Below are 25,780 nucleotides of genomic sequence, written 5' to 3'. Positions count from 1 at the left end.
CTTAATTTCAGTATGATCATGCCACCTGCTTTCTCCCATGCCCTGCTCTAAATCCTACATGATTCTTTATCAGATAAATTGAGGCTAACTCCTTAGCTCAGCATTCAATGCTATCAGAAAATTGTCCCAGCTGCCATCCTGTTCCTACATGTTTGAGATAATTGAATATCATCACCTCTCCTTTCCTCTAAAGCTCTTACAGTCCAAACAAATGGTGCTGTATTAGTAAGACGATAATGTATTATTGATGTAATTATTAAATTATTAATATAGGAGTCTCCTTTCAGCGCCTTTTTGTTAAGTTCATGTCTTCCAAGGTGACTTATGATCCTCTAACCCCTCTTTCTCTGTATTGACTTATCAAACTATCACCTGTCTCTCAAAGTCCACTTGAAATACTCCATCCACAAAGCCATTTAGAATTAGTCCAGTCAGAGGCAGACTTGCTTTTTCCCTGAGTCATGTAGCTCTTTCTTTTGGCATTCCTCAAGTCCCGAGTCCTGCTAGACTCAGTGCCATAGATGTATGTCAGAGTTACTCATGCACTTACCAGATTATAAGCTACATGTGAGTAGAAAGTCTGTCTTGTTCGTTTTGTATCCAGTCCACTCTAAGCCTTGCACAGAGAAAGTGCTTTCTATTAATTTACAAAATACATTCTTGGACAAATTACTTGATTTCATTCAATAAATACATTGAGCACTTACTATGTTCTAGGCACTGAGTACATCAACAAACAAAACAGACAGAGAAATAGTGGTGGCAGGGATGGGGAGAGGCAGATAATAAACAACAATTTACTATTAGAAGATAGTAAATGCATGGAAAGGAGAAAAGATGAGCAGGCTAGTAGAAATTTGAGAGCCTTTGAGGGTGGGGCTGGTAAGGTAGTTGGGTAAGAGGTAAGATTTGAACAAAGGCTTGAAGGTAAGAGAGAGTGTGAGAGAGAAAGTATTAGGATAAGAAGTCGGACAATGAGAGACCAGATCATGCATGGCCTTCTGGCCGTTGTAAGGATTTTGGTTTTTACTCTGAGAGAGATAAGAGGCCACTGCAAGGGGAAGGAAATTATGTAAAATTTAAATAAGATTACTTAGGAAAGGGGAACCCTCTTGCACTGTTGGTGGGAATGCAAATTGGTGCAGCCACTCTGGAAAACAGTGTGGAGGTTCCTCAAAAAATTAAAAATAGACTTACCCTATGACCCAGCAATAGCACTGCTAGGAATTTACCCAAGGGATACAGGAGTACTGATGCATAGGGGCACTGTACCCCAATGTTTACAGCAGCACTCTCAACAATAGCCAAATTATGGAAAGAGCCTAAATGTCCATCAACTGATGAATGGCTAAAGAAATTGTGGTTTATATACACAATGGAGTACTACGTGGCAATGAGAAAGAATGAAATATGGCCCTTTGTAGCAATGTGGATGGAACTGGAGACTGTGATGCTAAGTGAAATAGGCCATACAGAGAAGGACAGGTACCATATGTTTCCACTCTTAGGTGGATTCTGAGAAACTTAACAGAAACCCATGGGGGAGGGGAAGAAAACAAAAAAAAGAGGTTAGAGTGGGAGAGAGCCAAAGCATAAGAGACTCTTAAAAACTGAGAACAAACTGAGGGTTGATGGGGGGTGGGAGGGAGGGGAGGGTGGGTGATGGGTATAGAGGAGGGCACCTTTTGGGATGAGCACTGGGTGTTGTATGGAAACCAATTTGACAATAAATTTCATATATTGAAAAAAAAAAGATCACTTAGGCTACTATGTTGCAAATGGACTTTGGTGGAAATAAGTGTACAAGCAGGTGTAGCAGGCTATTTGGGGGGTAAAAGCAGTCATCCCGGCAAGAGACAGTGAAGACTTGTCTTGGTGGTTAATCTGGCTCTGTAGGGATGGCTGCAGTGTTTTGGGCCTGAACAACTGGAAGGATGGCATTCCCATCACCTGTGGTGGGCAGGCTGTGGGTGGAGAGGGTTTACAGGAGTTCAGTGTTGGCCAGGTCAAGTTCGAGATACCTGTTGGACACGTGGGCATTACAGTGGAAATATCTAACAGCCTAAGCAGTGACCAAAACAAGAAAAGGGAAGTAAAATACTCGCATGAGTGTTGCAGTGATTCATGGACTGGAGACGGAATGTCACATAAAGGGAAAGACCATGCCGATTCATCATTCTGATAGTCTCAGCTTTAAAATCAAGCATCAGGTACAGTGGAGACTACTCAGTGTTCACCCCCTCAATCTGTTTTCTTTTTCTCCTTACTCACAGAGCCTCAGTTTTTACCTGGTCTCATGGCTGTCTCAAAGATAACATTTTCCAGCCTCCTTTATAATTAGGTGGCATCAGTTGCCTACATTCTGACTCATTAAATGTAAGCAGAAATGTGTGGGATTTCTGGGAAACTTGTTTAAAGGGAACTGACTTCTCTGGCAAAGGCCATCCACGAGGCTGTAGTTCCTACAGAACTAAAAGGATCCTTGGTCCCCTCATCCTTAATTTTGTGAAGCCCCTGTGCCTGCTCTGACCTGCCAACCTCCAGGCTTCTTTTATGGAGGATAGAGATAAACTTCTGTCCTTGTTTACATCACTAATGTATCAAGTAATTTAAAGTTAATTTACTACCTTCCATATTACGCCGGAAGAGTTAATGAAAAGCCTTCTCAATGTTTTGACCTATAAGAATGCTTGGTTTTTGTATAAGGGTGATAGCAAAGAATTTTATGAGTCCAAAAAGAGTGTCACCTAACAAAGTCGAAAACGTATGTGTGTGTGCACCCACCCGCCCATACCTGCTCCCCGCCTTCCACGCACACTTCTTCTAAGACGAACCACTGCTATCTGCTGGGAAAGACTTTCTTAGTTCTCTAAACAGAACTGACAGCTCCCTCTTGCACGCCCCCCCCCCCCCCCCCAAGCTTATCTCCTGGTGTTCAAGACACTTCATAGCAACTTTGTTCACTGGCTGGCTCCCACATATCAGTGATCTTCCCAGGTGTTTGTTTATTTACTCCTGAAAATAACTTTGAAAAACTATGCTCTTCGTGTACCTTTTAAAATCGGTATCTAGGTGCGCCTGGGTGGCTCAGTCGGTTGAGCGGCCGACTTCGCTCAGGTCATGATCTCGTGATCCGTGAGTTCGAGCCCCATGTCAGGCTCTGTGCTGACAGCTCAGAGCCTGGAGCCTGTTTCAGATTCTGTGTCTCCCTCTCTCTGACCCTCCCCCATTCATGCTCTGTCTCTCTCTGTCTCAAAAATAAACGTTAAAAAAAAAAGTTTAAAATAAAAAAAAAATCGGTATCTAAAATCATGGATTCCAGGGTGCCTGGGTGGCTCAGTTGGTTAAGTGTCCAACTTCAGCTCAGGTCATGATCTCGCAATTTGTGAGTTTGAGCCCCGCATTGGGCTCTATGCTGACCGCTCAGAGCCTGGAGCCTGCTTCAGATTCTGTGTCTCCCTCTCTCTCTCTGCCTTTCCCCTGCTCTCTCTCTCTCTCTCTCTCAAAAAGGAATAAACATTAAAAAAATTTTTAAATCATAGATTTAAATGGTAACACAAGATATAATGCTCTGCATATTTGCAACTACTGGTGTTTTATTTTATTTTATTATTTTTAAAATTTTTTTAAATGTTTATTTATTTTTGAGACAGAGACAGAATGCGAGTGGGTTAGGGGCAGAGAGAGACGGAGACAAAGAATCTGAAGCAGGTTCCAGGCTCCAAGCTGTTAGCAGAGCCCGACGTGGGGCTTGAACTCACGAGCTGTGAGGTCATGACCTGAGCTGAAGTCGGACGTTCAACCGACTGAATCACCCAGGTGCCCCTACTACTGGTGTTTTCATATAAAATCATCGTATCACTCTTTTCTGTATTGAATGTATCTAAGGAAATCTAAATACCAAAGGCATTTAATCCTCATTTATCACCTGTTGAAAAAAACCACATATGAATAATTTATTCTTTGAGTTAGAATTTTAAATGGATTCTTTTCCTTCTAGAACTTATATTTCCATTCTATTTCCCCATAGAATTTTATTTTAATGAAATATATTTTTGTGTGTGAAATTCTTTTATTGTCACCTGATCATATTTCTCTGCAACAGAAATAAGTACACTCATGGAAATTTTAATTTAAAAAGTATTTCTAACATCAGGCTCTCAGTAGGAAATGTTTTTCCAGCTTTGAGTTTACAATGCAACTGTTATTATTGATCAAAATGCATGTATGTTGCAAATCTGGAAAAAAAAATTGTGGCTAGGAACAAAACTTTTCTGGCAATACATCTATTTATGAGATGGTTGGGAGAGTGATAATCGCTCAACTGTAGGAGACTTCCTTTAATATTTTTAGTTGCTCCTTTGTTGGGACAAGATACAATATGGGTGCAATCAGGCAATATGCAATATGTGGGGTGGGTGAATGATGGGCTCTTCTTTTGTAAAGTGAGAGGAGCAGAAATACAGAAGTGGCTTGACTGGTCTGCAAGCACAGTCCAGGCAGGTCAGTGTAAGGACCTTAAGGATGGCACAGTGCCACTTAAACAAGTCAATCTTTGTTGAGTGGATATAGTAATTAATTTCTGAAACCTTAAAGTTCGGTAGCTACAAAAGCTTAAATAACTGTTACAAGAAAAGAGTCCTGTTAATTTTTTTTTAGTCAGTATCTGAAAGAAGCCAGACTTGGGGTCTTCTGATGGGAAATCCTTATATTGAGGTGAAAGTCAAAGAGATTTTTAGAATTATTACAGCAATGGGCTCTTTCCCACTACTCATTCGTAGATATCCAGGATCAGACATACTCCAGAAATAACATATATCAGATGGCATTTGTCAATTCCAAGGTAAACAAATCAGAAAATCATCATAAATAATTTTTCATTCAATCCTTTTCATTCTTCACGTGATAAGAACTTAATGATCAACAGGAAGTGAAGTGTGGAAGTGTGTGTCTTGATTTTGTGGTTTCCCTGTCTGAGTGTTATTGACTCTGCTTGTCAGATTTCCACTCTGGGTCTCTGCATGTACTTGCTGTTGCCAATATTTCTGATCTCTCAGTGTTACTCAGGTTCTGTCTTTGTTCCTGCATGGATCCAATCTGTCCATCCATCCATCCATCCATCCTTCTGCTTACTCATCCAGCAAACCTCCTACCACCCAACAAATATTCACTGAACACCAGGACTGTTCCAGATGCTGAGAATACAGTAGGGAATGAGGTAGGTTTCCAGAAGCTTTCAGACAATTTGGGGGGGTTGGGGGTGGGGAATGTGGACTTCTGACCAGGCAATGGCAATTTAGGGACATGAACGCTGTGATAAAGTAAGTGATGAAGGACTTTGAACTCTTACAGGAAAAGCATGGGAAATGGGCTTTTATTTATTTACTTTTTTGAGGGAGAGTGAGAGAGCATGAGCAAGGGAGGGGCAGAGGGAGAAAGAGAGAGAGAGACCCTCTTAAGCAAATGCAGAGCCCAATGCAGGGCTGGATCCTATGACCATGAAGTCAAGAGTAGGATGCTTAACTGGCTGAGACACCCAGGCACCCCAAAAATGGGCTTTTAAAGAAAAAGAAAGCTTTTGGGAAAAAGATATGTCCAAATTGAGCTCAAACGGATGAGCGAGAGAGGAATCAGAAAGTACAGTCAGTGGAGAGGAATACATTTCATTAAAATCAGCACAAGGAAGAGCATGTGTGTGAAAACCTGTAAGCAAGAGGGATACTTCCTTCCCTGTTTTATTTTTTTATCACTAAGAATGATCACTTTTAACCTATTACAAATTTTACTCAGTTATTGTGTTTCCCCTAGTAGAAAGCAGGGGTTTTTATTTGTTTTGTTCATCTTCTATATTCCCAGCACCTGGTGTGTATTAAGCACTCAATGAATATTTGTGGAGGAATGAATACAAGAGTGAGTGATATGTTTGGGAATCTAAAAGTAGTTCGGACTGGATGATGCACAGAGGCCTAGTTGAGTAATAGCAGGAAAAGAAGCTGGAAAGCGTAACAGGGCCAGATCACAACAGGGTTTGCAAATCGTGTTAGGATCCTTGGACTCAATCCTGAGGGAAATGGGGTTTTAAGCAGTCACCCATGGGGTCAGACTTGAGTTTCAGGAGACTCATCCTGGCTGCACAGCAGAAGGAGTTGGAGCCAGGCCAGGCTGTGTGTGGACAAGGAGATAATGTTGGTGCAATGCACTCAGGGGAGAGGCTGCAGTGAGCAGGTGCGGACATCCTGGTGCTTCACAGGAAGCGGCCAGTTATCTGTGTCCTCGCTAACAGGAGGATGGCTCAGTGACCATAGGCTCACCTGGCCTTCACAGTGGCTCAAAGACTAGGAGTAGCAAAGGGCAGATTGAAAAAAGAAGAAAATAATCTGAAATGCTGGTGAAGATCTGAACATGGGATGAAATGACGCAACTTGAGTATCTGCTGAAATCCCCGCCCTGTTTGGAGGCCTGCATCAGGGACCACATCGGCTCAGCAGTGTGTCGCACCATCTTCACGACAGTGTGCTCTCGTGTCCCTAACTCTTCATATTTGTAATTTCAAAGATGATCGTCAGCTTAGAGTTGAAAGAGTATATAGCTACCTTTGTAGGTAACAAAGCATATTGGAAATAACAAGGCTTATTAGAATTTTAATTCGGAAAAATAAAACTCTTAAAACCCGTATGGCAAAACCTGTATTTCCCTTTTTGCGGAGTTGTCAAGATATCATCCACCCTAAGAAGAAAACAATCCTTTTGTTCCTGAATAGCTTCACATCTGGCATTTAATAAACCACCAACCCAGGTCTTCAAATTAAATCAAGAGTCTGTTTGTCAAAGAGAATCTGGCAGAGCAGATTTGCTATCCTACAAGGTGGCTTTAAACTGCCCCCCCTCCCCCCCACCATTCATCTCTTTCTTTGACTAAAATCTGTTGCTAAGCTGAGAGGTCTGGTGTACCATAGGAATCAGAGTGAATGACACCTTTTAAAACAGAGGACACAGGAAGAAAAACAACAATAGGAACATCGTCTGTGTCTTCATTTTTAATTGCTCATGAACCAGAGAAGCAAGACTCTAGGAGATCACGGAGATGCTGAGCTCTTCCCTAACAAGCCAGGTGGTCTCCTTGAATCCTAAAGACCGTGGCCCTTGGAAAAGCTGTAGCACTACTGCCTGTTGCAAGAAATCTTTTTCTTGGTCAATCTGCATCTTCCCAAGACACTGCTCTGAGACCAAGGAAACTGGACATTAAGTACTGTCCTGTGGGGCAGGCCTGTGTTCAGATGAGGGCCACGGACAGGCAACATGCCAGTTACCTCACTGTGAACAGCAGAAACTTTATGAAACAGAAGATCCAATTTAAGCCTCCTTCCTACAATTTTCACACTACTTGCCAAAAACACCTTTCAGACTGCAGAAATTGTGAGGTTATGTATAGTCTTGGCAGTTGCTTATTTGAGTAGCGGTCATAGGACCATGTGGCAGGCTCTGTCAACTTCATATTTATGGCTCAGAGTCATTAAGAGTAAAAAGTGGTGAAAAATGCTGACCTGCTCTTAGTGCTTGCGATAAGTAACTAAGAAAAATGATTATAAACTTCTGCAAGACAGTATAGAATGTAATATTATGAAACATTATATTAGGCTATAAGGAACAATTAATTATTAATTATTTTATTCATTAGGTTGTTCTGTCAGTAGTTGGCCTCTTCTCGAAAGAAATTAAACTTGAAATTGAGCTGCAAGTGATTCCTTCTGCAATTGTAATAGCCAATATCTTATCTGATTCAAGGCTTACTTTGCTCAATTGCTGAGCAATTGTGTGTTGGGGACTTGCAGGGTGGAGGGACACAAGATAAATGCTTAGCTCAATCTCTCACATGTTCCTTTCTCAATCCACCATGGACAACTGGATGGCTTCCAGTCTGATGAGAGAGGTGCCAGGTGGAAGTGCCTTTATCACTTTCATGTTGAAGTTGGGTTGGCAATTCAGCAAATGAGTCCGGTCCAGATAGCAGACAATGGGAGGGAGCCCTCTGACCTGGCCTTCACTCCAGCTGCCCTGGCTCTCTCTTTATCTCGGGGCAGAAGCACAGGCTGGGAGTTATGCAATGATCTTATTTATTAGAACTAAAAGAGCACAGCCAACAAGAGGAGGGAGAGGAAGCTCTCTTCTATTTTATCTCATTTATAGTAAGGCTAGATTGTAGCAAAGTCACGCACAGGGTGTTCTCAACCCACATAATTCCTGGCACATCTTCTCTACTGGATTCTCATTAACCAAATGTGTGTGTGTGTGGGTGTGTATAATTTTTGTGTGTGTATATATATTCACAATATATTGTGTAATATATATAGTGTATATACATATTTATAATACATTGTGTAATATATATAGTATATAGACATATTTTTTACTCATTACCATGGTTCTTAATATTTTCAGAATCTATAACTCATTTTAAAATATGAGTGTAAGTTAGGGATCCTTACCCTAGAAAGACTTGCATAGGTATATCCTCTGGAAATCGGCACACAGTTTCCTAAAAGGTTCTTGGTAGGCTGAAAGTCTACATTTGCAAAGATTTTAAATATCACGTGTTGTTAATGGTCTTGCTCAGTTTATGTGTTATGTGGCACACTCTTTTTTTCTTGAAATTGAAAACCTGAAGTTATGCCAAGTTGCTCTGCAACCTGGTGCAGAGAAGAGATTTTCTGACCCACGTCGTGTTCTGTACAGCTAATGTACAGTTTCTACAAAAGAGAGAATATACACTTAATGAAAATATACCCAAGACACTGCTCTGAGAGCAGGGATGGTTTATGGCAGGATGATGCCCAGCTAACGGCCACAGACACAGTCTGTTTTTGGTTATTCTAGGGTTGTGGGTTTTAATCCACAAAGTACCCCAGCTCATGCTGCCTCTAGGGTGCCCTTCTCAGCTCTGCTACTCAAAATGCTACATGCCACGGCTCAGTTTACCATTCTTTCTCCAGCCAAGCCCTCTGCGGAATCCTTTTCTGTCTTTGCATCCCACTTTGTAGCTACACACCATCGGAAGAGTACTTCCCAAAGTCCCTCCCACTTGAAGCCACTTGGCTCTAACCCCTCTGTCTCCCTCACTGCAATAGGAAAACCTGGTGGAGAGCTCTTAGTGTCCTACCCACAGAAAGGAGGTGATCAATGTGAATTTTAGAGACAGTATGTATAATGCTTAGTCATTTTGGCTCTGGAGACAAAAGACTTATTCCAGCTTTGCCATTAATTAGCTATTTATTTTCAGGAAAAACACTTGAATTTCCTAAGTATCACTTCTCCTCTTTCTGAATAATAGGTATGATAATAGTATCCACTTAACTGGACTATTGTGCAGAGTAAATAATATAATACATAAAAAGCGTTTAGCACAGTTTTTGAACCATAGTAAGCACTGAACAAAGGTTAGTTATATAATTTGGTGAACTGTATTGGACGTAGAATTTTCATTACTGTTTTGAAATTCCCTCTGATAGTTAATAAATAATGGTATATAGCCAAATATAAAAGGCACCAGCAATTTGGGGGGCAGAATTGAAATCTCATAATATTTTCAGGTCCTCTTAGCAATTTTTACTTTTAATATGTTAGATCCCAATTTGGCTGATAAAAATTTCAGCTTTTATCCTCATCGGCTCTAAGATAGTAGACATTATGTTGATGATACTATGCGATCCTGGTTTGCCTTTAACACTATTTTTACAACCTGAAGACCAGAATCTCTATCTAGCTTCCAAGAGATCCTAACACTAGTTGAGCAGGATACTGATGAAGACAATATCTCGTATATGGGGTTTTTTTTTTCCAACGTTTATTTATTTTTGGGACAGAGAGAGACAGAGCATGAATGGGGGAGGGGCAGAGAGAGAGGGAGACACAGAATCGGAAACAGGCTCCAGGCTCTGAGCCATCAGCCCAGAGCCTGACTCGGGGCTCGAACTCCCGGACCTCGAGATCGTGACCTGGCTGAAGTCGGACGCTTAACCGACTGCGCCACCCAGGCGCCCCTCGTATATGGTTTTCAAGTCCTATATCCCAACTTCTTTTTAGTTATTATGAAAAGGATCCTTGTCTTTCCTATCAAGGATCAGGCCAGACAATTCAGATGGACAAATTTACTGCTAGAAAAAATACTGGCTCGCTTTATTATAGTAACATTTTGGATACAAAGAACAGAGCCGGTATTTATTCTTTCAAGACTTAAAAAAATTATATCTATATGTATACCTTTAGCTAAGTCCCCAAAACTTTCAAACTGAGATTAAGTCTTCTCAGATTTTGCACATTTTGAACATCTGAGCTTGAACAAATGTTTGAGGGCAGAGATTACATTTTATCCATCATTGTACTCCTAGATTTTAGCGTACCATATGACATATGCAGTAAGTAGCTGCTGACTAAAAACATACAAGACTATATGTTGCATTGAAAAGGCTGAAGAATTTGGTTGTACTGGAATGTTTATCTTTAACAAAGATATTAAAATAAAAACTATTAAAAGTTATCTGCACTTCAAACGTTTGGGTAAGAAATTCATTTTTTTGAGGACAATTTTAATATCTGAACAAGATAGACTAGTGTTTTTATTTTGAGAATAATTTTTTGTTAATTAGCAATGAGTACTTAATTCTTATGAAATTCTACAACTACTTTCTTGTTTTTAACATCTGGCGTATTTCTTTTTAACTTCCTGCTTAAAAGTGAATTCATTACAGGCTTTATATATATTACATGTCAAAGTACAGTTTTACGACTCTCATTTTATGTACAAATCAGTCAGTAGCAGCTGATACTCTCATTGATTGATTGGTTTTGAGAGAGAAAGAGAGAGAGAGAGAGAGCACATAAGGGCGAGAGCAGGGAGAGGTAGAGAGGGAGAGACAGAATCCCAAGTGGGTTCCATGCCTTTAGTGCAGAGCCCGACTTGGGGCTCTATCTCACAAATCGTGAGATCATGACTTGAGCCAAAATCAAGAGTCAGAAGTTTAACTTACTGAGCCATCCAAGTACCCCACAGCTGATACTCTCTTAAACTTCATTGACATAATTTATATGGTGATGAGAAACTAGAATTATGTAAGCATTTACTTTATATGGGAATGGATCAAGTAGCCAATTTTGTTGATTGATTTCCTTTGTCTAATAAAACACATTTGAAAAAACCAGAATTGACAGGAATAGAAAATCCATCTGGGGGCTTTCAGTCCCATCATTCAGGTCTATGTTTTTCTAAGTAATAAATTTAGCTTGTGAGATGCTTTAGAAAGTTTAGCTTTATTTTTTGTTTTTCTTTGTTTAATTTATAGCTCATCAACAAAATCTTTCTTAGTTCTGTCATCCTGTCCCCTCTATGTGGCTACATCTATCCAGGCTTCGGGTGCTGGCTGGCCACGTGGATCCATAAACCTTGGAAGGCCAGTTCCTACTGATGTTAAAAGCTAATCAATTGGATGGAGAAAGACTTTTTTTTTCTTTTTTCTTTTTTTCAAGTTCCACTTGTGCTTTATAAGGATCTGTCAGGAATTTTTCAGCACTGTGTTTTTTCAAAAGATCTACTAAAATTGAGATCAATGACTACCTTGTTTGCAATGATTTTGTGACAGACAACCAAAGGTCTCCAAAGAACCATACTAAAAATTCTGGGAGTTATTCATTTATGATTTAAAGTTTACTATTTTAAATAACATCAGAGATAAAAGTTCTCCAGGCCAGCCTACTCATACTGCTGACCTATTTTAGAACAACAAAATATGCCTATTGTCTTTGATAACATACTCTGACCTGGAGGCCAGTCAAGTTCAGAAATGCCTTAAAGACATAAATTTGAATTAGGATTGGAGCTGGGAAGTATCGTTTATAGAGGTCCTACAAGGACTGGCTTCAATTGGTAACCGTTATATATGAGACGGTGTCCAGGGAGACAGGTATTCTCACATCTCAGAGGGTAGGCTCAGAGATCCTGTTTTACATTGGACAATTTCATCTACCTTGTGATACCAATTTAATCTACCTTGGGATATCCTAGACCTATTTCAAATCCATGCTCTGTGGCTGTGGTCACTGAGGCTGGCCCTGAAAAAAGGTTAACTCCAAAGATGAGACTCAGGCTCCAGGACTGGGCCTAAGGCAGTTGGCTGAACTGTGCCTCAATGTTGGGTTCCCTTACCTGGTATAGATTGGCGAGATGGTGGTTAGTTTTGATCAAAAATGGCTGGTTCACTCCTGGGTGGTCAACATCGTGTGCTGCTGCAGCCAGCAGTCCAAGCATGATGTCCAGGGGTGTGAGGAAGCTGGCGAGCTGTTCAAAAAATCAAATTGGGAGACTGATTGATGTTTATGCACATAATTTTGCACAGTAGTTTTTAGGCTTTCATCCTGACCTTTACCCTCTTGAAGCAGTCAGTGAGGTGATAGTCACATGGAATTGCAGGGAGGAAAGGACAGCATGGAAGGGAATTAAGCAAGTCAAATCTTTCTGGATCATTCATTCAACTACCCTCCTCTTCCCACTGCTCCTCTCTCTCTCTCTCTCTCTTTTTCTGTACAGGGCTCGATCTCACGAACTGTGAGATCATGACTTGAGCCGAAATCGAGTTGGATGCTTCACTGACTGAGCCACCCAGGCATCCCATCTGTTTCTTTTTGTTGGTGCAGTGGTATTCCTGTTGGCAAGACTGCTCTCTGGTGAGCGGGGAGAAGGCAGAGCCTGAAATCAGCCTTGCTCCTAGAGAAAGCAGTGAATGAAGGAAAAATTTAAAGCCAAAGTAATGGACACATTAAAAAAAAAAATCATTTGTGTATTTCAACCATCCACTATATCATTGCCACTGAATATGAAATCAAGAGTGGGCTGAATTACAAAATTTGCATATTTCTTCAATGTGTAATAAATAGTGGGGGAATGTGTAAGAATCTGTCTTTTTTTTTTTTTTTTTTTTGGTTCACTAAGAAACCAAGCAGGAGAATGCAAATCTAGCACTAAATTTAAATATACTACGGTGTGATATATTACAATTTTTGGACAACTTACAGATTAAAAACACAACCTTTAATGGGATATTTTATAAGGATGAGGCATCTACCCAGTTTTCTTTTGGGAATGCCTGTCTGGCATCTATATATTTAGTGATTGATATTAAAACTGAACTAAACAGAGACTTGGACTAGAATATCATTTTTGAAAAAGCTTAAGAAAATTCATCCTGTATGTTCTAGCAACTAAGTTTTATATGGCTAAAAATGCTTATATTTCAACTAATGAGTATTATTGTTATGTTTTTAGTATTGGATTCGTTTGTTGCATCAGAACATACTTTGAGATCTTTGAAGTCACAAATTTTCTTGGGCCTGAATCAGGATGCCCCATTGGCTTATAGGAAATGGAGCTTGAGTTTTGAGGAGTTTTGACTCTATTCATTGATCAAAAAACATGAGGTGGGAGATTTTCCCAGAAAAGTTCACTGCTGGTAACATTGGTGGCAAAGGTCCAAGGCAAAATGATTTCTTGAGAGTTTTGAAGATATCTAAGATGTAGACTGTCACGGAGAGGGTTGTTTTTGTCCTAATGCAGGCTCAAAAATACAGAAATTATGAGAAAAAAAACTCAGAAAATTTACATTCTCTTTCATATAATTTTCAGAGCTGATACTGGAACTTTAGTAGAAATAATTTGTGTTCATATTGTGAATGATCCATACACAGTTATTCTGATATATTGGGTGATTTGGGGCTTAGCAGACAGTTTACTTGGCATTTCCAATGCTGAGGCGGTGGCTGAGTCTTGCTTTACCTTGGGTTCCTTCAGGTAGCAGTTCATGGCCTGGGTGACATCGGCTGCATGAACAGCATTGTGATATGGGTTTTGGCTGTGGTAATCTTCTTGAACCATGACTAGGAGGCAAACAGATAACTCAATCAGCTAGAACCAAAACAGGAAGGGCAGACTAGCTCTGAACTGTTGAGGGTCCCTTTTACTTAAAAAATATCAGTGTCTCCAAAATGTGCAGCCTGGGGATCCTTTAAAAATAAATGTGGTTTGCAAGCTTGGCAGCTCTACTGGGCTGTTTTTAGTGAGGAGGAGGGGGAGGGCAGACGGGAGAAAGGCTAAAAGGATTTGTGAGGCCCTTGGGATTCCTCACCACCTTCATAAATCACCCCTTTCTGGCATTCATCAAGGCTTTCATTCATTGGAAAAATAAATATGTAGGAAAAGGACAACTTTATTTCACACTATAGTTTAATTATTTAAGTTTGCTGCCATTTATGAATAATATGTCATAAAAGAGGTTTCCTTTTAAAGAGCATCAGACCCCTGATGTCCAAAGATTGGCTTATCACTTGAACAGCAAACACTGACGAAAACAAATCTGAGGTTACTTCAGACAGAAATTCAAAGTACTGGGTTGACCTAAAGGAGAACTTGGTTTTATTTCTATCTTATTCAGATTTAAGTTAGCCTCTCTCATACCCTTCCAATGTAAGGACCAGAGTGCTCTTGGAACCGAGTAGAGACATAAGCAAGGCCATTTTGTTTTGCTAATTACAGAAGCAATTAGTCTGCTTTAGTTAACAGTCAGGGCATACTTAGGATGCAATATATTCAGTGTGTACAGAATATCCAGATTTGCAAGTGTGGCCATATTTTCTCAGCCCATGCTACGAATTTTGCTCTGAATTCTGGTGTTATTTCTATCATCAAATTTTTACAGTCTTTATGTTACTCTGTGTGCATACACATGTCCAAAGTATCTTGTGTTCTCCTTCTTTAGACAAATAAACATTATTTGGCCAGTTTGTGGCCATTACCTTGCCCAAGAAATCTAAACTCAATTAGCCTGAGGTCATTTGTGTTTCTGGAACTGAGCCACGTTAGAGCTGTTTTCAAATATTTCTTTTGTGCCACGTATTACTTATTTTACAGGTTTAAAAAACAATTACATTTAAACTCTGGCTCTATCACTTAGTGTTTATGTTGAGCAAATTGCTTAACCATACGCTTCCTCAGTTTCCTTCTCTATAAAATGGGGACAACCATAGTTCCAATTTCAAAGGGCTGCTCTAAGGATTAAATGTATTAATATATGCGAGTCATTAGAAGGGTTCCCAGCATATTTAAGCACCAGATAGGGTTGGTTGTCATTACTTCTGTTGCTTTCATGTCACTGTTACTTTACTCTGGAGGCATTAAGTCAGCTTCCAAATCCAAAGCATAGCCATAGGGCACATCAAAGGAGCCAGAAACAAGCTAAGTGGCAGCAGGAAGTTATATAGTGATTAAAAATGTGCCCTGGATAATTTGGCAGATAAATAATCATGTGCACAAAGTCCAATAAGAACTGGGGCTGTTTTTGATAGAGAGTGATGGGGCGGAGTTGAGTGGAAACATGGCAGGCTTTCAAGTCAGACAGACCTGGGCTTGGACTGAGGCTCTGCCAATTACAAGTGTTGACCTTGAGTAAGTTATGAAATGTCTTTCTACTTTTCCTTAACTGTGAGCCAAATGGTGGTGACAACACCCAATTTGCTGAGTTGTTGAAATGGTTAGAGATAATATACTGAGAGCATCTTGCATGTAGGGGGCACTATATAAATGGTAGTTCTTATTATCTAAAAAAAAAAAAAAAAGTCGATTGAAGACTTTCAGCAACTCGTGTCCAGATTGGAATTATTTGAGGCACACATTAACTGGGGTTTTGCTGATATGTAAGCAGATCAGTAATTTCTTTAACAGTTACATGCTCTTGATTGTTTTCTTTATGTAGCTTTTATCTCTTATAAACATGACTAATCAAGTATATAATATTGTTTTCAAGGATTTAAGTGGGTAAACCATATTTTAAAATTAAGATGGGATAATTTAAGATTAACTTGAGGTCTTCATCTACCCTGCTATTGTTCTTGCCACTTTACGTTGAAGAATATTATGGACTGCCATAATTCAGGGGAAAGGAGGTAGAATATGGAAGTAAAGACTTACCTAAAAACCTGTGCAACGTCACCATATCTAACTTGAAATGGTTAATGAGTCCATGGGTGTTGAAGAGGTGGCAGAGCAGTGTTACCAGGCTGTTTCCTACAGGAAAACAGTCACCTATTTCAACACATTTTTATCACCACTGAACTATCAAGACTGACAAAAGAATCCAAAGTTTCTGTAATGGAAGGTCTCTGATAGGTCTCCTTTTCCCTGTTAGTTTTGAACTCTTTCAAGTATAAAGGATACTATGACTGTGGTTTTATCCTAGGTTGCCTCGTACTGAACAAGTGAAACGAGCTAGCTCAGACCTTCACTCTATACCAAAGGCAATGAAAGCATTAAGAGTTAGAAGGAGTCTGACTATTGTATCAGGGACACACACACGGGTGTGTGTGCGTGTGTGTATGTGTGTGTGTATTTTTTAAAGACACAGTTTAATAGTCACTTGCAATGTGTCTTAAGTTGCTTCCAATTAATTCTTAGAGTCACAGGGGTATCCAAGTCATCGCATTGCTTAATGGCCATTGCTTGTTCTCCCCATTCAAAATCACCCAAGATGAGATGTGACCATGAGATAGTTTACAACTATCAGAGAGGCAAAACTGAAGCAATAGTGACTTGTAAGCATTCAGGAAATATTGTTTCTTTCCTGAATAAAAATGTGTTAATTTATTAAAGAATAATGGGTTTGAATTTTAAAAGCATGATAGAATTTGTGAAAGACTTTGAAATGGACCAAGATGATGACTGGATGTCTTCAGTGGAAAACTAAGTGTTGCCTAGACACACTCTTCCAGGGTGCCTGATCCTGTGCTTCTGCAGCTTCCATTGTCTTTGGGCTATTTCATAACTCTCAAAGCTGTAGGTAACTAACAGCACTGCGAGTGGTTCTTGTCCATATACATGCAAACGAAATCACTCGGGTGAAAATGCAGATTTTCTCTTCCCAGTTTTACAGCTACTTATAAATTCATTTGAGCATTTCTTACTGTTTATATATGTGTTGTTCTCTGAATTTTCCTTTAACTAGCTGTAGCATCTTACTGGATCTCTAACTGAGTTAAATCTTTGACAGGTTAAATTCTCTGAGTTAAATTCTTTGACATAGAATCATTTCTTATTCTATGAGAGTCATGATTGTACTCTCTTTTGAACAAATATCATTGAACAAATCCTTTCATTCACAGTTGATATCATCTACTGGCACCCACTTCTCAGTTGATTTGAGCAAAGTGAAATATAAGATTGTGGGGTCCATCCTTATATGGCTAGTTAGTTTTCCACAGTGTGAAGCTCGGCTTCATGGGCTTAGGCTGCATCTCTCAACTGTATGTTAATGTCAAGTAACGGAATGGTGAGAAAACCATCTGTAATGACTTAAAGTACAAGCCTGGTCGATGGTGGAGCATGTGAAGGTCAGCATCAGATAGGATTCCTTTCATTGGCTTTCTAGGCCTATCAGCATTTGTTTAATGGGCAGATGAATGAATAATCAGATTTTATTTTCTTAAGCAAAATCTTTATAGGCACCATGATTTTAAAAGTGAAATCAATGGGAATGTTTATTTTCCCCTTCAGCTGCAACCTACACTTTTACACACTGTCATCAGCTAATGTTTTCTTCCAATGATGCCCAGCCTCTCTGAACAATACTTGCACTGGGGGAGATTCAGCTCACTTAATGAAAATGTACAAATGTCTGCCCTGTAAGAGTCAGGACTGATCAGATGAGCTTTAATGTTTCTGGTTTTCACCCACTAACAATGAACTTCCTCTGTCTGGATGTGGCCCAAGTATTCTGCGAGGAAAGAATCTAATCTGTGGTTTCCAAATTCCTTTGGGATCATCAAGGCCAGAAGGAAATGGTCTTAAGATTCTAAGGCCTAATTCAGTCCTTACTTTTCATCTGAATCAATTTTCCCTTGCCCTGGCCCTTCTCGAGTGGCTGCAGACGTATGAAAATGGAAAAAAAAGGAAAAAGAATAACAGTGTCTGAAAATAGAATTCTTTTGGGTGACTTACCATTTGTCAAGCGATCAAATAAGAAAATGTCAAAATCCCACATTCCCACTTTGGAGAGCATATGCTGAAAAGGCAAACAAAAAACAGCACTCCAATGAATCATAACGGAGACTTAAACATTTACTTTCAGACAATGAATTAAACAATTGAGAAGTTGAAGATAGTAGCACACTGCTGTCTGGTCTGTGGGAAAACAAACCTTACTCTACGTACTAATAACAACAGTGTAAAAGGGACAGGCTCTGGAATCAAACTGGCTGGTTCAGTGTTAGCTGCATCTCTTACTGGCTGTGGGAACTTGGGCTAGTTCCTTAACCTCTCTGTACCTCAGATTCCTATATGAAAAATATGGCTGATAATATTGCCTACCTCAGAGGATTTTTGTGTGTATTAAATAAGGTAGTGTATGTAGAGTGCTTAGAATAGTATTTGTACGTAATAAGCACACATGAAATTTGCTATCTGTTAAAATTGTAGTTCAGTAAAGTCTCTACATCACAAACTACTATATACTTGAGAATGTTTACATCAAATTTAAAAAAAAAATGAAGTAAAAATGATTGCTGAGCACATTATTCTGCTCAATGTGGACTAAATGCGAAATGAACCACTCTAATACACTCTAACAGATAGGAAACTGGAGTGGGCAAATGCAAATACTGGATAATTTAAAGACCTGCTGTCCAATGTAGACTTATCATCCTATTTTTCTTTTTTAAATACCCCATGCTTAGATGGTTTTTAACTCTCAGATGCAAAGCTGTGGTTGCTGATTCTACCCTCACTATGGCTTCTGCGACTGACCTTCCTCTCTCCTCTCAAAGCCACCACTTCCAGTAAGGACAAGCTCACTCTCCTGCCACTACAGGTCTTCCCTGCATCTTCCAATAAAGTCCAAAGGTCTTGTCATGGACCTTCACAACATTATCAAAAATGAAAGAATAGGCTATCTGTGAGATTTAGAGTGGCTGAGCACTTTACCCAAGTCAAATACTAAAGGCAGGACCAGGACTTGATCCCTGATATCTTCTTGACTTGTGACCCACAGTTCTTTCTACATGTCTGTGTCACCTCTCTTGAGGGGTGGTTGCTCGGCGGGGGAGGGGGGCACGAGAGTGCTCTGTCATTGATGCCCCAGTGCTGGGATCTCAGGCTTGTTCTTTTTTCTCCAACCAACCAACCAACCAACCAGACATTCACTCAATTTCAAGACTTAAGTTGTTAGAAGGAGTGATTTCCACCCCCACCTTTTTTAGATCTAATGTTGGGAATTAGTTCTTCTGATATTACTTGCTGCTTAGTCATTAATGCTATATATTAATAGTATATATTTCTTAATAGTATATAGATAGCATAATATTACATAGCATATAAACTCTAAGACACTACTTCTGACTTTGTTTAAACTATGACAGTTTATCTTGAAATTTAAACTCCTTTGACAGTTTAGGCTAGAGATAACTTGTTAACCTTTTTTTTTTTTTTTTTGGATAGTCACATGTTAGTTTCAACCCTTGATCAATGAATGGTAAAAATAATTGTAAAATTAGTGAAAATTATTTGAATGAAATAAAAATTATACAAAGGACAATGCACTGTATTGATAGATGTAAATGGAATTAAGAGTTGGTAATTATTGGGGGCGCCTGGGTGGCTCAGTTGGTTAAGCACCAGACTCTTGATTTCCACTTTTCCACTCAGGTCATGGTCTCATGGTTTGGGAGATCAAGCCCCGCATCAGGCTCCATGCTGACAGAGTGAAGCCTAGTTGGGATTCTCTTTCTCTCTTTTTCTCTCTCTTTCTCTCTCTCTGTGCCCCTCCCTCACTCTCTCTCCCTCTCTCTCTCAAAACAAATAAATAAGCATTAAAAAAAAAAGGAGTTGGTAATTATTGGGTTAATTTCAGTGTAGCTATTACAAGGAGATAATTCAATGGGCTTAAAGATTTAGTTATTCTCTCAGTGGTAATCCGTCAGTTCAAAATTTTACTTACTGTTATGCACAATGTTTTGCCCATTTGTAAAAATGAAAATAGCTAGCATGTGCTAGGCATGAATATATAAAACATGTAAACATGCTTTACCTCATTTAATCTCTGCATCAGCCCTATGGGTGGGTGTTTCTATTAACTTCATTTCATATTTGAAGAAAAGTACAGACGTGTTAACTAGCCAGAATCACAGAGCGTCTCAGTGGCAGAAGTTGGACTCTAACCCCAGTGCTATCAACTGAGGCACATGCTCTTGGCCACTAGCCTGATGGGAGGGAACAGAGAGGTAACTGACTCACCCTTGCTTGTCCAAGGTAGTCTTCATCCAGCAGGTGGAGAGGGGCTTGTGGTATAATTCCACGAAGCAGCCTTGATGCATGGAAGTATCTTTGAAAGCTTAACAGTCTTTTCACCTTTTTCTTGGTGCCAATTTCCCCTGAGTGTGTTGTATCTGTGGAAAGTAATCAAATACAGAAGTTATATATTTAATAAACCCTATTTTCTCCACTATGTAAAAATACAATGTATTATAAAGGAGATAAATTGAAAAGATTAATACAGTCTATTAATTCTACATCTGAAGTTCTTCTAGAACGAAAATGACCTTTCTTATATATTATATTCATTAAAATATCAAGACATTTCTGAATGTAATTTTGGAAGACATGAAATATATAAATTAAAAACATCATTTTCTTATTAATGACACTGGTATGCTTTGTAAGTGAAATCCACATACTTTTGCATGCATTTGAAAGGAGTAGTTATGCTTTTTCTGTGATAGTAAAGCCAAGTCTCAAAAATTTAGACCAGGTTCTCATCCTACACTCTCTGAATTAAATACACTAGCTTATACATGAGGAAAATGTTTCCTAATGTCCCAGAACATCAGTGGCAAAGGAATCAATACTCTCCGTTCAAAAGGGACCTAGATTTCCCTGACGAGAAGCAGAGAGGGTGTCTACTTTGTAATGGAGTATATTCTCTTTTACTGGTGGCCATGAAAGCCTGATCCTGTCAGGAGAGATATTTTAATACTCATGTGACATGGGCCTTTCAAAACTTGACTATTGACATTGTGGTGACTGAAGAAATACTCCAAGCACATTATCTGAATGCCTGTCAAGGTATGTCTTATCTCAGCTGAAATTCTATGAGTCACTCCAGGGTCACATAAGAGACATCTTCTGCCCAATTTGAATCTGCAGTCAATTGAAAACTCTAGGGGCGCCTGGGTGGCTCAGTCGGTTGAGCGGCAGACTTCGGCTCAGGTCATGATCTCGCGGTCCGTGAGTTCGAGCCCCGCGTCGGGCTCTGTGCTGACAGCTCAGAGCCTGGAGCCTGTTTCAGATTCTGTGGCTCCCTCTCTCTGACCCTCCCCCTGTTCATGCTGTGTCTCTCTCTGTCTCAAAAATAAATAAACGTTAAAAAAGATTTAAAAAAAAAATAAAAATTGAACACTCTAGTAGAAAAACGTACAGTTCATATATAAAGAAATTTTGGATTCTTTGATGCTTCCTCCCGTCTCCCCTTCTCCTTTAGGAAACTCAGAATCACAATGGATAGAGAAACAGTGGGCAATGTGGCCTTCCCCAATGGTAGACACCTACCAAAATCAGTTTGTTCCTTAGGTTTCGTTATGCATGCAAAGGCTTAATTCAGGCCAGGCAAAACCTGCTGTTTTCTGGAAATGCTGTTTAGCTGAAATTATTTCTATTTTTTTAAAAATATTTATTTTGGGGAGAGTGCAAGCTGGGGAGGGGTAGAGAGAGGGAGACAAAGGATCTGAAGAAGGCTCTGCTGTTATGAGGCCATTGGAATGATCCAGGCAAGAGATGATGGCAAGAGATTATGGGCAGGGGGGACACCAGTGAAGAAACCAGAAGTAGAGGGAGGGAGCCAGAGTATATTTTGGGTACTTCCAATTTTTGCCCTGAATAACTGGGAGAATGGAGCTGCCATCCCCTGAGACGGGAGAGCTGCAGGTAGAGCAGTTGTACAGGGGATTTCAGTTTTGCATGTGCTGAATTTGGATGTCTCCTGGAAATTCAGGTGGAGATGTCAGGTAGAAATAAGTAGCTATAAAACCCAGAGCTTGGGGGAGAAGACTGGGTTAGAGATACAAATCCGAGAGTTGTCAGATGAGATTAACTAGGGAGTGAGCATGCATACAGATGAGAAAAGCATCAGAGTCTGAGTTCAGCAGTATTTCAACTTTGAAAGGATATAGAGAAGAACAGAGAAAAATCAAAAGGACTAAGAAGGACTATCCAGTGGGTATGGGGGAAAAAAAAACCCAAACGATCATTTCTCAGAAGCCTAGTGAAGACAATATTGCAAGGAGGAAGATGTCCTCAGTATCAAATGCTGCTAATAGATCAAGTACAATGCAGACTGAAAATTGACCACGGGTGTATAAATTTGTCAAAATGAGCTGAACTATGCACTTAATAGAGCACATTTTATCCAACCTAGAAACAACAACACCCTAGTCACACGTCTAGCTTCCAGATTTTGGTTTTAAAAGACAATTTCTCACTAAAAGGAGCCAGACCACCTTGAGGAAATGGTCGCGTCTAGGACCGGGGCAGCAAAGTACAGGAAGGACTGTAACTTCTTATAATGCCAGAAGATAAGGGAGAGGTTGATAAATGATGAGATCATTTATTTTTTATTTTTTAATTTTTTTTTTCAACGTTTATTTATTTTTGGGACAGAGAGAGACAGAGCATGAACGGGGGAGGGGCAGAGAGAGAGGGAGACACAGAATTGGAAACAGGCTCCAGGCTCCGAGCCATCAGCCCAGAGCCTGACGCGGGGCTCGAACTCCCAGACTGCGAGATGGTGACCTGGCTGAAGTCGGACGCTTAACCGACTGCGCCACCCAGGCGCCCTGATGAGATCATTTAAACATGACAGAGGAGATGACCTGAAGGGGGTCCCTGTGAACAAATAGGGGAAACTTTGAGCATCAACATAAATAGTGGAAGAGCTGGTTATAAACCACTGACTGAAAGAAGAACCCATGAGTTCATACTGATTGGTAAGCAACTAAGTAAGTAAATAAATGAGAAGGGAAAGCTCCTCCTTGCAGAGAGTGTGAGCCAATAGAGTCAGAAAATTGCCATTTTGCAACTTTTATGGTGATAATTGCTTCATGCCCAAATCATCAGTGGACACTAAAATTATTCGGTGAAAGTTTAAAGAGCAGCAGGATAATTTATAGTATCAAAGTATCTCCTTACGGATTTACTAATTGTAAAGGAAAATATGCGTAGCCTTTTAGTGGAGGAGGCGCTATCTTCCCTAAGTAGTCAACGTTCACACCACCAATAATGGGAGAAGGTGACATTACATGCCTCCTGGTGTGATGCACTGAGAACGCAACATTGCCAATGCTCTGTTCCTGCTTCAAATGCACAGCCAACCCCCCGAAAGAGGAAACATCAGAAAAACCTAAGTCGAAAGACACTCTAAAAAATAATCAGCCTGTGCTCTTAACAAATGCTGATGTTGTGAAAGTCAAAGATAGCCTCTGGTATTGTTTTAGGATAACGGATACCAGATATCGTGCTCTAAGTGCATTTGCATGACTGAATGGGATCCTGGATCAGAGCAAGTTTTCCAAAAATGACTTTATTAGAATAATTTGTGAAGTTTGGATATGATATAGTCATAGTCTATCTACAAATTTCTTGAATTTGATCACTGAGCTGTGGTTATGCAAAAGAATGCCTTTTTTCTATGAAAAGACATGCTGAAATATTTAGGGATAAAGGGGCATGATGTGCACAACAGATTCTCAAAGGGTTATGAAAAAATATACAGCAAAGACAAATAGGCCAAAATAATAATTGGTGCATCTGGGTAAAGGGTATATGAATGTTATCCTATCCTTGAAAATTTTCTGTAAATTTGAAGGCATTTTATATATAAAGAAGAGAGAATGAGAAGAGAAATCTCAGGCAATGCTATCAAGTGTAGACAGCCCAAGGAGTTTTGCTACACGGCGGAGGAAAGAAATGTGATGGTTCTATGTAGAATTATATAGAATGAAAGCAAGTATGTCAATAAGTAAATGAAATGAGTTATTCCTGTTATGTATAAATCTAAAAGGAAAAAGCCATACAATGGTCTATTCCGTTTTTAGCCTTCTATGAAAATTCCCCCCTTCTAAGATACTAAAAGAAAATCTCCTATGTGGCTGAGAGCATTTACATAATGGCACCAGAAGTAAACAAGGTAAGCCTGAATGATGGAAATATGCCACAAACATAGCAAATTCAAATTATGGATTACAGTTGACTCTTGAACAATGTGGGAACTGGAGAGGCCCCATTCACTGTGCAGTTGAAAATCTGCATATAACTTTGGACACCTCAAAAACATAACTGCTAATGGCCTGCAGTTGACTGGAAGTCTTACTGATAACATAAACAGTTGATTAACACATATTTTGTACATTACATGTGTTTTATACTATATTCTTATAATAAACTAGAGAAAATGTTATTAAGAAAATCATAAGGAAGAGACAATAATACATTTACAGTACTGTACTGTATTTACTGAGAAAAATCTTTGTGTTAGGGAACTCACACAGTTCAAACTCATGTTTTTCAAGTATCAACTGTATTCCTTTGTAAACGTCCATTCAGCTTTCTAAATGGTGTGATACTTTAAACAGATTCATAGGTAAGATAATGACACTTAAGTTACATATAGTAAATACAGATGATAGGAAATAATGGTTTGTATTCATTGCAGTTACCATGTTGACAAAAATACTGCTAAGCTAATGATGCTATCAAGTATTAACTTAGATCCATTTTGCCCTTAAGCCAAAGAACATGGCAAGATTCCCTTCTTCCCTGCTTATTTTTTTTTACCTTGTAGTCAAATAGATAGTAGTCCACCAACATGCCAGAATGTAGGTCTCTTTCGATCTTTATTTAAATTTTTGATATTTTTTGGCCTTAACATTATTTAAAAAATATTGCTTTAAAATAGGATATACCTTGATTACTGAGCTATTTGGCACCCTTTCTAATTTGGAGTAGGAAGTAAGTACCCCACTGCCCGAGTTCTTACCCTGTCTTACATCTTTGGTGCACACGCTCAGATAATGTAAAACATGCTCAATATTAAAATAAATCTAGACAATAAAACCGTCTCATGGTTAATTTTTTGTGGTAGCCTGTAGGTTAAAAAAAGGTAGCATACAATGTTATTCACAGTGAGGATTTTCAAAGTTTTGGAACAAATTGGTTATCATGAGGTATATTCTTTATTTGTGCAGTTTCGAACTTCCTGAGATTGGCAGGCAGCTATCCACCCTGCTGCAGTATTAACTGGTGGCCATTTTTTTCTAAAATACCAATCAAGCCATGATCATGCCATTCAGCACTTCTATCTGGGTTATTCTTTACCAGGTAAGAAAATATTTCAGAATTGATTTCAGGTAGCCACTTATGAAAACAATGGGGTTTATTTGAAGACATACATGAAGCTAAATGAAAAAATCCTCAAGCTAGCTCTCTAAAAAGGAGAACATTCAATAATGCAAGAAAGATAAATTTATTTAAAACAGTATTAATAACTTATTTGTTAACTGTAATTTAGGGAGCACTTTGTGCTCTGTGAGATAATGACAAATTAGGATATAAGCTGAAGGTGCGGTTGGGAGAAAAAAATCCGTATAAGAAACAACACATGAATAGATTGCCATGCTGTATGCTTGCCCCAGGCACTGCTTTTTGAAAT

General features: G+C 39.4%; 1 protein-coding gene across 8 annotated transcripts in view; it reads right to left on the bottom strand.

Moving 5' to 3' along the window:
* The window catches only part of PDE7B (phosphodiesterase 7B), a 584,077-nt gene that overhangs the window by 20,753 nt on the left and 537,544 nt on the right, over positions 1-25,780 (bottom strand). For all 8 annotated transcript variants that reach the window (XM_047860044.1, XM_047860045.1, XM_047860043.1 and 5 more), the window contains 5 exons: positions 20,317-20,468; positions 18,028-18,091; positions 16,006-16,101; positions 13,819-13,919; positions 12,196-12,327 (listed from right to left, as the gene is read on the bottom strand). In XM_047860044.1, coding sequence (XP_047716000.1) covers positions 12,196-12,327; positions 13,819-13,919; positions 16,006-16,101; positions 18,028-18,091; positions 20,317-20,468 — 545 coding nt within the window. The remainder of the gene's footprint in view (positions 1-12,195; positions 12,328-13,818; positions 13,920-16,005; positions 16,102-18,027; positions 18,092-20,316; positions 20,469-25,780) is intronic.

This window comes from Prionailurus viverrinus, chromosome B2, assembly GCF_022837055.1.
Source record: "Prionailurus viverrinus isolate Anna chromosome B2, UM_Priviv_1.0, whole genome shotgun sequence".
Taxonomy (NCBI): domain Eukaryota; kingdom Metazoa; phylum Chordata; class Mammalia; order Carnivora; family Felidae; genus Prionailurus; species Prionailurus viverrinus.
This window is presented reverse-complemented; position numbering and strand designations above follow the sequence as displayed.